This window comes from Drosophila willistoni (genome assembly GCF_018902025.1).
Source record: "Drosophila willistoni isolate 14030-0811.24 chromosome 2L unlocalized genomic scaffold, UCI_dwil_1.1 Seg72.1, whole genome shotgun sequence".
NCBI classification, from domain to species: Eukaryota; Metazoa; Arthropoda; class Insecta; order Diptera; family Drosophilidae; genus Drosophila; species Drosophila willistoni.
Genome location: NW_025814049.1, coordinates 184818 through 195692, shown reverse-complemented (window position 1 = coordinate 195692; position 10875 = coordinate 184818). Strand labels below are relative to the sequence as shown.

General features: G+C 38.4%; 2 protein-coding genes across 3 annotated transcripts; one reads left to right on the top strand and one right to left on the bottom strand.

The window, feature by feature from the left end:
- Positions 1–674: 674 nt before the first annotated feature.
- Positions 675–3678, bottom strand: LOC6637975 (cytosolic non-specific dipeptidase). Its single transcript, XM_002061081.4, has 6 exons — positions 3493–3678; positions 1782–2550; positions 1649–1716; positions 1304–1568; positions 992–1243; positions 675–924 (listed from the first exon to the last, which is right to left on the bottom strand). The coding sequence occupies exons 1-6, from the start codon at positions 3534–3536 to the stop codon at positions 880–882; spliced, it is 1443 nt and encodes a 480-aa protein (XP_002061117.1). The 5' UTR covers positions 3537–3678; the 3' UTR covers positions 675–879.
- A 330-nt stretch (positions 3679–4008) lies between these two features.
- Positions 4009–9022, top strand: LOC6637944. Of its 2 annotated transcripts, XM_047010283.1 has the most exons (6): positions 4009–4156; positions 5330–5490; positions 5715–6946; positions 7010–7106; positions 7674–7828; positions 7888–9022. In XM_047010283.1, exons 2-6 carry the CDS (start codon positions 5421–5423, stop codon positions 8206–8208), a joined length of 1875 nt encoding a protein of 624 aa, XP_046866239.1. In that variant the 5' UTR covers positions 4009–4156; positions 5330–5420; the 3' UTR covers positions 8209–9022. The 2 variants fall into 2 exon arrangements, with proteins under 2 accessions (XP_046866239.1, XP_002061118.1); XM_002061082.4 differs by lacking the exon at positions 4009–4156 and having other exon boundaries at positions 5206–5490.
- The last annotated feature ends 1853 nt before the right edge of the window (positions 9023–10875 follow it).

The following is a 10875-nucleotide window of genomic DNA, read 5'->3' as shown; positions in this document are numbered from 1 at the left end:
TTGCAGATCAGTAGCAGAGGGAGGTGTTTAATTTCGGAGAGAGGAAAGGATAGAAATGATGGATATTACAGATATTTGTTTATGTTTCGTTTTGTATATTTCTTTGCTCAATCAGATTTGGTGAAGCCATTTCAGCTGACCACGATATTTAATCTTAAACAGAAATTGTGTTTTACCCTTGTTGGGGTTAATATAGAAGTGTCGAGACGACTCGACTCCAATGTGTTGAGGATAAATTTGAAAACTCTTTAAAGGCCTAACGAATCTAGAAAACTTAACACTATGAATATACACTTTTACTTTTTAGAATATGCCATATATTCAAATTATTTTTATTTTAATTCCATTGTTGCAGACCAAGAAGCAAACCAGGTCTTTTTTCCTTTTCGAGTCTGAAATATTTTCACTTTCGCTTACAAATATAATTTTATCGTTTGCTTATTTACAGTTTTTCGTTAAACAAACATTACTATTTTAAATTACAATTTGAAAACGTCCTGGTTATTAAACGGATGAGTTTTCCAAATGAGTTTTCGGAAATGTGGACAGGTCTGAATATTTTCGTCATTTGTCAACGATTCCAATGAATTTCAAAATGTATGAAAAGTAACTTTAATTTATTTTAAAATTTTTGCGTATTTCCAGTTTGAAAATAAATTTTTTCCCTCTGGTACTTTTTTTTTTTAGGAAATAAAAATTTTATTCACACATTTGGTGATAATTTTTTTATAAATGCATATTCATTTTGTTATTTCTTTGAAAAAACATTAAATTCATGCATAGTATATTGTATATAAAGAAAAATTTATAAAAATAAGTGCACAGCTGTGACGTTTCAATGTGATTATGTTTGTGTGTGAATCTTTCGTTCCAAGGTGATTACAACTTTCCAACCTCGTGAAGGTAGGCACCGAGCAATTTAGTCTAAAAGCAAGAGATAATGCGAGTGAGTAATCTAAACTTCAATGTCAGGTTTTAAAGAAATACTTACACCCTCGACATAGTTGTAGATATCGATTTTCTCATTCTGAGAATGAGCACCATCGTCGCAGGCGCCGACGGGCACCAGGATGACGTTCTTGCCAGTGGCCTCCTGCAAGGTAAGAGTAACAGGAATGGAACCACCCTCACGGGTCATGTCGGGTTCGACATGGAAGACATGCTTGACAGCGCGTTTGGCAGCTTCGTAATGTGGATGATTGGGATCCTCAGTCCATGGTTTGCCAGCAGACAGCATAACAACCTGCGAACCCAAGAAAAGCATTGTAAACAGAAGTAAAAAGTTGGTTGATTTAGGACAAACCTTCATCTTATTTGGTGACCCACGCTCCGCCCACTTTTGGTTGATGTAGTTGGTAACGCATTCATTGATGTGGTCTGGATCCTGGTCGGGTACTAGACGAATGGAGAACTTGCCAATCACCTTCTTGGGTATAACAGTCTTTGCTCCAGGTTCATAAAAAGCGCCTTCAATGCCGTGAATGGACAAGCTGGGATAACGCCATCTAGCCTGAAGCAGCCTGGTCTTGTCTCCATTATGTGGCAGGTGGTTAACACCAACGTCTTTCCTAAAGAGAGAGAGAGAGATTAGAAACATTTTTGTAGATTGCAGTGATTTACGATCAGACACTCGATTAGATTAACTAACTTGTACTCAGCCACTTCAAAGTCAATGTTCTCATAGATTGCCGCCTCGTTCTTCAATTGTGGAGCAACCTTTTTGGGGTAAACGAAGCATTAGCAACAGGAATTGGGTTAAGCAAGAAATATTCCAGACTTACATCGCGATCGACACCAGGAATTAAAATTTTAGTGTCCTTGTCGACCAATTGGCTTAGCAGATAGCAGAGATCGGGCATTGCTTCATGAACAGTGCCGCCAAAGACACCACTGTGCAGATCCTTGGTAGCGCATTCTACCTCCACTTGGAAGTAGGCCAGACCACGGAGGCCATAAGTAAGGCAGGGACGCTTCTTACCCAGCCAATAGTTGTCCGATATGCACACATAGTCAACATCGCCAAGGAAATCATTCTTTCTCGACATAAGCAATTCATCGAGACCCTCACTGCCGCTCTCCTCCATGCCCTCAAAGACGAATTTCACATTAAGAGATAGTGGAATGTTGAGCTTCTGATATGCTTCGATGGCGTGAATCCAGCACAAAACAGGTCCCTTATCATCGGACGCACCGCGTCCGAATAACTTGCCATCGACTTCAGTCAGGACAAAAGGATCTGTGTTCCAGCCATCCTCCTTTAAAGCTGGCTGCACATCCAAGTGACCATATACCAGCACAGTCTTCTTCTTGGGATCCTTGCCCAAAGTGCCCAACAAGAGTTTCGGCAATGGGATCACCTCGCCAGTTGGCAGCGTTTGTTTACCCAAGTCAACGAATTCTATTTCAGTGCCCAAAGCCTTCAATTTATCTGCGGTCCAGTCCACCATACGATCAATTTCTCCACGCTTATCTGGCCAAGCCGATACCGACTGAATGGCCACAGCAGTCTTGAGGGTATCAATGTAATCAGACTTCTTTCCCTCCACAAAACTGAAAATAATAAAAAAAAAAATACATAGATTACACAGAGTGATACGAACTTTGGGTTTGCTTATCCCCGATAAATGGGGCGTGTGAAACTGATTAAGAGGTAACCACATGTCAGAATGCGGTTACCCCAATTAGGGAGGGGCAGTAGACGAATCTACTGCATGGGTCACATAATTCTAACAAAGAAAGTGGGCAGAAGCGAAACAGACGATAACAGTTCGTCCAGTCTAGCACTAGCCCAAGATAAAATGCAAATCACCTTTGTTTGTGTGTGTGAGTGTTTGACATGCACGTACATACATACATATGTATATAATATATTTATATACATTTCGCACATATCTATGTGAGCGTGCATTAATAAAAAATAATAATATTAATTTATTTTTGCATGCTACGAATTCAATTTACACTCTCAAGTGCAATAAGTGGATTCTAATTGGAAAATTCTGCTCAAAGAAACTAACGGAAACCAAACCATTGTAGAATTGTTCCAATTGGTCTTTCCTAACCTGTTTGTTTTCAGACACTAAGCATAGAAAAGAAAGTAGGATAGGTTAAGAAAACAAAAAAATAAAAACAATTAAGTAAAAAGCTGAGAAAACAATATTTTAACTTTTAGTTCTAAACTAAAAGTGACATAAAAAAAGGTCTTAAATGGAATAAGAAAATCAATGTACCAATGCTTAGAAAGGGTATACAAATATGTACCGCAAGATGGACGTGCAAAATTTCTATTTTCTCCTAGCCAGCCTTATCGTGTTTACTCTTTGTCATTGTAAAAGTTTCATGTTGTTGACGAGGGCGATTCTATTATCAAAATCGAGCAATAAAACCCACAATAAGTGACAAATATAGGCAGATAACTTATCATCCTGCATCCGCATCCCAACCACCCACACGCACACACATACTCACTCACGCAAAAATACTTTCACTTACGCAAAAAGCTGCTGCAGTTCATTGGGTAGCGGTACTTCTGCCATCTTATTGTATGGATCCAAAGAACTCTGGTCAACTTGGCTAGCGACTAGTTAAAACAATCACTAAATTGTAATTCTAAAGGCAACCGCTTAAATATAAAATTCCGACCGCTGTTTATTCGAAGAATTGGCTCAGGCGTTAGCACTTTTTCTGCCGGATTCGGGCAAAAGCAAAAAAATACTAAGTTTAGGTGTGGCCATATGATGATAAAATTATGCCGCACTTACACTGCATTGAGATTGACAGCGGCATAGTTATTTAACTAATATAGCAACGTTGGGGTAATTTGTCTTTGAAATACAATTAACAAAGCTCTAATGCGACGCAACTTAAGTTTTATATTAGAGTCTTGACTTTTCCTAAACGCACTTTTTTAATTAATGCATTGCCAATGTAAACGCCCTCTTAGCAGAAAATCAACAGTTCTGTCATATGGCAACATTGTTGACTGCTTGCTAGCTGGCAACACCGTGGACTAAATTGTTACTTTTGGTCGCGTCAACTTTGTTTTTCGGATTGTTTCATTATATTTATTATTAAGTTTTGCTGGAAAGAAATTGGTTGAGCCGTGGCCCAAATGTGCCAGGCCTTCAAGGAGCAGGAGCCTCAGTGTATTTGCCTTGTAAGGTTAAATTAATTCCATTTCCACGACTAAAATAGAACAGATTGCGTGCATTGTCATAGTCATGTTTTTGTGTTGCTTCTTTCCGTCTTCTCCGACTCCCGTTCCCGTTTATGTCGTTGTGCCGGATTATAAATAGTTATGCGTGTGCAAGTGTGTGTGTGTGTGTGAGAGAGTGCCGGAGTTGATTTCAGTTCCAACTTGGCATGGGAATTAGACATGGAGTGGCAAGAACCAACAACAAAAGTAATGGTCCCGCTCCCAATTTGGCCACAACGAAGTTGCAATACCCTCAAAAGGGAGTATGCCAAATGTCAGCTCTTAAGGGCAAACTCATTGGTTTTCTTATAGGAATTAGGTAGTGATCGTTAAATTTGGCCACGTCAAGTCGTTAATGAATTATTGATTAGATACTGCAAATGCAATAAATTCCAACAGCTTAATTTGCAAAAAAAATATCGTTAGATATGTTAAGAAACCGCGCAGCTCTTTGGGCAAAAGTGTATGAGAAGACAACATCGCAGAAAAGCCAACGGCGAAGAGCTAGCAAAGCGGAACTGGAAATTTAGATGACAGTGCCGTTAGAGCAGCCCGATCAAGGCAACAATAACAACAAAAACAAGAACAATAGCAAATATGGCGCATAGCTAGAGATACATACTTGTTGTTGTTTTTGCTTCTGCTATTGCTATTGTCTAATTGCCCTCGAGAGACTCGATCATAGTCACAGTTAATCATTTGTCCAAAAAAAGACAGAAAAGGCAGTCCGGAAAAAAACAGCTGCACTGGGTGCTCTGTTTTGCATAAATGGCAAATTATTAGCCATCGCCCCAGTCGCAAGAAATACATACATACATATATAACCAGCCCGCCCTCGCGCCCTCCACACCACTCGCTCGCCATTCCGCTTTGTAATTGTTTTTTTTGTTTTTGCGATTATAAAATAAATTACTGCATTTCTCTTTGCCTTTGCACAAAATCATAATAATAATAATAAAAAACGAAAAAACAAAAAAAAGAAACAACAATAACAACAGAAATCAGCAGCAGTAGGCGTCAATTCATTACTTGGGAGCGACAACGAATATCATGTCATCCGGAATCCGGATACCAGCAATCAGCAATCCGAGTTACATATATCATTTCCTTTCCAACTTTTCAAATCTCATCTAGATCTCGTAGCACTTAAAAATTAGTGTACACACAAGTGTTGTGGGCAAGACAAATTATATATTTTCTGTATAACTCACTGGGCAAATCTCTCATGGATCGCAGCTTGGATTCCATCGGCAGCTGTTCACTCGATGTAGATGCCGACTCATCCGAAATATCAGGTATCCTCCCCTCACCCTCACCATCACTGTGTTCCTCCTAACAAGCCCTAACCTCACATTCTGCGTGAGAGGGGCGCCCCGTTTCTTCTTCTTTTTGATTGCTTTTTGTTTGTGATGATTGCTTTCGTTGTTGTTGCGTTTCCCCCCGTTGTCTTGCATCGTTAAACAACTGATTAAAATGTATGCCGACTCTTCTAATTATTGAATGTTGCTCCATTTTCCAGATACCAGTGGCAGCCTGAACTTCCCAACGCCACTATCTGTGAAGGATATAACGCGAGAATTCACTGCCAATATTCGTGAGCGTTGCACGCTCCGGTCACCGCAGCAGCCGCAGCACACAACTACAGCCTACGTGGATCCAGCTACGGGTAAAGTGCGCATGGTGCTGTCACCCCCCGCCGCCGCAGCCGCCGCCAGCGTCGATGTGGACGTGGATGTGGATGCAGAAAACGAAGCAGATGCCGTTGACCACTCAGCAGTCACCGCAGCCGAGAAGAAGCCCAGCTATCTGAATCTGGCCTGTTGTGTAAACGGCTATTCAAATTTGACCACCTACGACTCAAAGATACGCCAGGATATCAACAAATCGCGAGAGGTCTCTCCCATCCGTCCCTCTACCAGCAGTCTGCAGTATTGCAAGCGTCACAACTCGCTGGCGGCGCCACAGTTAGTGATCGGTGGTGGCATGCCACTCACAAAGCAGCCCCCCTCTACGGGGTCGCTGGTGGAAGCTAACAACAACAATAACTGCAAAAGCAATGGCCACGCCGTGGAAAACGGTAAACATGGCAATGGCTCGAGTGGGGCCACCAGCAGCTTCATTCAGCAGCGTGTGGAGCGTCTCTATGGTCCAGGTGCTTTGGCTCAAGGCTTCTACAGCCCCAAGAAACATGGCCAGGGACTGTCATCCGCAAGACAACAAAAACTGGAGGTGATTTCGCCACAGACCACTGAATTGTCACGCAAATTTAAGCAGCTCTCGCCCAGTAAGGACTATGGCGAGTTTCGGAAAAAGCTGCAGGACAACTGCACCCGAACGGAAGCAGATAAAGGACGGGAGAAAGCAGAACAACCTGAGGCAGGAGCAGTGATCAAAAATGGTGATGTCGATTTGCCTGTCTTCAGGCATTTGAGTCACGAGTTTCGGGCTCAGTTACCCACGGTATCGCCCAAAAGGAATGTACCACGCGGCTCACCCCCACCAGAGTTAGAACCGGCAGAACCCACTCCTGTGGATGTTGTCGATCATGAACCGGTGAAAGTCGCGCAATTGAGTTCGGAGGAGTATGTTGGCACCACAAAAATTTCAGGCGATTTGTCTTCAGAAACCACTGCAGCTCAATCATCGGCTGTCGGAAAGGATGGCAACTATTTTCTACGCGTACTGAAAGAAGAACAAGCTCGTCTGCTCGCCCTTGCCGCTGTTGTGGAGAAATATACCGATGCCTTGGAGGTGAGTGCAATGAGAGGAGATTTCTTGCAAACGATTCATTAATCCATGTTCAATCTCTTGCAGAATAACCCCGATATAAGTGAAGACACTTTCGGCATGTTGCGATCGGCGTCCGGCAAAGCGCGCTTGTTAGTCTCGCAGAAAATGAAGCAGTTTGAAGGTAATTAACGATTTCGACAAAGTGAAAGGCGTCTCAGTTCGCAATGCATTGGATTTGGGATGGTTATATATATTTTTGTATATATATTTTTTAGACGCGGATATGAACGTCACTTAAGCCATTAAATATTTAAATTGTTTGTTAATGTTAATAGCTGTGTCATTATCAATATGTCATTTCGTTTGCTCTGCATTTGGTCTTTAATCAGATACAATTAGGCCAAATACAGAGAAGATGATTTAATGGGATGGGCTGAAGTGCCGCTCCCTATCTATAGCACAAGGCGATGATTCTAAATAGGAAAAAAACAATGTGTTGAATAGACTTTCACTCATTAAAAGGTTAGAGTCTTAACTTCTGAGTCATTCATTGTACGAGTCAGAGTGCTGCTGAGATGTTAACGATGCTAATTGAAGTCTTCCGGAAATTGCAATCATATAGAGTGTTGTCTTAGCACAGTGCAAAATATTCTGACCTTAGATCTTTGATCGTCATAATTGATTTTTAGCACACAGGGTGAATGACATTAACCATTTATTTGTCCATTTTAATTAATTTCATTGCCAGGTCTTTGTCACAATAATTTGAATCGCTCGCCGGAAGATGCCTTTCCAACCACCGTGGATGATTTGCAAGGCTTCTGGGATATGGTTTATCTGCAAGTGGCGCAAGTTGATTCCATATTCGCAAGTATTGAGCAGTTGAAAAGCAATGACTGGAAGGTGAGTAACAATTGGTTAATTATTGCTAAACCTCTGCTTATACTTGGCTCTTTTCCCAGCGTATGGTCGAGCTGCCCAAGGCGACAACTGCACAAACACCCAAATCTGGAAAGACTGTCAATTCAATATCAAAAGCCAAATCCACTGGAACGACCAATAATGCAAATGTAAATAGCTCCAAGACGGCATCAGCCAATTCAGCGGCAGCCTTGAAACGGGAAGCCCAAAGGAAACAATTGATGGAAATGAAACGGCAGCGGCGTGTCGCAATGGCAGCAGCAGTCAATAAGAATCAAACAGCCTGTGATGGCGCTACCGAGTTGCAGGACTCAATCGGTGACAGTAGTACTATTAACAATGAGCTCAACAACCGCAGCTGAATTGTGCTGAACTGGAAAATTGCAACATATGCTCTCTAGATATACATGTATTTTAATTTAATTAACACACTACTTACATACACCTTCAAAACACATACACAACACTCACATACATAAACACAAACAACAAACATATGCTTAGAAATTCCTAGTTGAATTAATCCTTAACTAGTCGCAGGCAAAAAAAAATACACACAAAGCGGAGCTTCTAATTCAAATTGCATAATCCATGCAGTAGCAATGTGTCACAAGGTGTCACAACTAGGAAGAATGGCAGCAGCTATCTATATAGAGCGATACGCCGTAAATTATTTAACTATACAAAACAAAACAAAAAACCGATACAAAAATGAACAATGAACATCGTTTGCCTTATCTGGGTGTATTTTCGCTCGTTTAATAAGTTTGCTGTGCACTCTTAAAACAAAATCAAATTGTTTGTAATTACATTATTACATTTATAAAAGACATTTATTCTTGTGTAATAGAAATTTAAGTACAACCATTGAGAAACAATTTAACAAATTTTTTGTATTACAACAATTGGTCTTTATGTATTTAGTTTTTTTTTCTCTCATAATGAACGAAACGAATCTAAATTCTAATATATGAAAACCACAAAACCACAAAAAAAAAACACTTATTTTTGGCATATTAACAAATTGCATGATGTCATGAGATTTATTATTCTCTAAGTTAAGGAAATCTCACTCTCAATTAATTTATAATGTTTTGTAATAAATTATTTTTCACTTATACTGCAATCAATATTGTTTAGTCATTTTTCTATAAAACAATAAACTCTTTAATGATATGTATATGACTTACCAGATTTTCTTGGGAAATTCAATACTTAGCTAACGATCCTGGAATTTCTACAACTTTTTAAAACCAGATGTTTATGTAATCGATCCGTATTTAAGTTGGAGACTTAATATTTACAATAGTATATCCAATGCCTCGTTTAAGTCTATTCGGTTTATTATCACAAGTGTTTGAAGTGTTTAGATAATTATCATGTCTGTCGTGGTTACATATCAATGTTATCCATTATTTCATGCATTATTCCATAACTATAGAATTCTATTCAAGAAACTGCACTAATACGCTTCTCTATTGCGAAATGTGGCAAACTGAAAAAATTATAAATATAAAACAAAAGTTTAAGTTTCATTTTAGAAAATCAGATATTTCATTTCGCATTTACATTAGTATATTTACTTGAATATGTTTGTGACTTTTTTTGTACTAGACTAAGTAAAAGCTTAATTTTTGAATTTGTTGGATTTATATAACCCATTAGCTGTCATCAAAACAATTAGAGAATTATTCAATAGGCAACCACGACGTAGATGGCTATCCCCTCCGATGAAGCAATACTGAAAGGTAGTTTCGTCGGGGATAACAGAAACGATTGTGGTTAACGAATAATTTTTTTAAATAGGTATTATTTACTTTGCTTATATGATTTACTTACATTTTATGGAATATTTTAAAATTTACACATTTTTGTAAAGATTGACATATTTCGTTCATAAATCTGCCTTTGAGCCACAAGGAAGTTGTTGGTGAATGCTTTTGCAAAGTTTTTTTATATACATATTATAGACACCACAAACAAAAGAAAACTTATCGACAGAATTTTCACAAATTTTAAAACAATATTTATGTTTTGCAAATACAATATTAATAATGATAAGTCACAGCTAACAGTCATTTGACACATCATGATGTAAGCGTTAGCAATCGTTTTTTGATATGTCAAAGTAGGAGAAAAGTTTTTTTTTACCGAGTAACCACTGCATTTTGGAGAGTTTTAAGTTCAGACCCACCGAAGGGTCTGGAGCGGAAGCGACAAAGGCAGTGTCATCTGCATAAGTGGCAATCAGGATCAGCTTATGCTACAACACAGGCAAGTCGGCGGTGTATAAGTTATAAAGAATGTAAACAATGTTTTTTTGACCAAAGGAATGGTGGTGAAATATCATGGTGTATTTGGATATTTTAAAAGTCGTATTATCCGACATTCAATCCGATATTTCAATCACTCATCAACTTTCACCTATATGCTTACGAAAAATTTTAGATATTTTTGTTCACTGTTCAAAAAGACACTGAAATGTGGAGTGTTTGCTTAAAATCACAATTTTTTCGTACTTCGATGCAGCTCATAAATTTTGAACATGATTTACCGAATGTATCATGTATTACAAAGACTTATTTATATGAACATATGTGGCTAGACAGATATATACGATTATTTGAATAATGTGCCCAAAAACTAGCTTTTCGTAAATATCTCGTAAACGGTGTTTAAGAAAAATAAACTGATATCACCTTCGAGTTCTCGAAATTAATCAATCAAATCGGAGGTTTACTCAATGTCGTTTCTTTTTTTAATTTATATTTGTAATTTGTAATTTATATACTGCAAGAGAAAATCTGATTTATTTGAATTATTAATAATTTGTGACTCCTATTAGTTTAGTCAGAAAAATTTAGATTTTCCATAGATACCGGAATTGTTATAAGTTTTATTTGTAGTTTTTAAATTGAATAACAAATGTTACCTTTTCTATTTTATTTATCAAAAACTTATTATTACAGTTATTTTTTTGGCTTTTATTATAAAAATAGAAAATAAAATTTTTTATTAGTGTTGTTTCT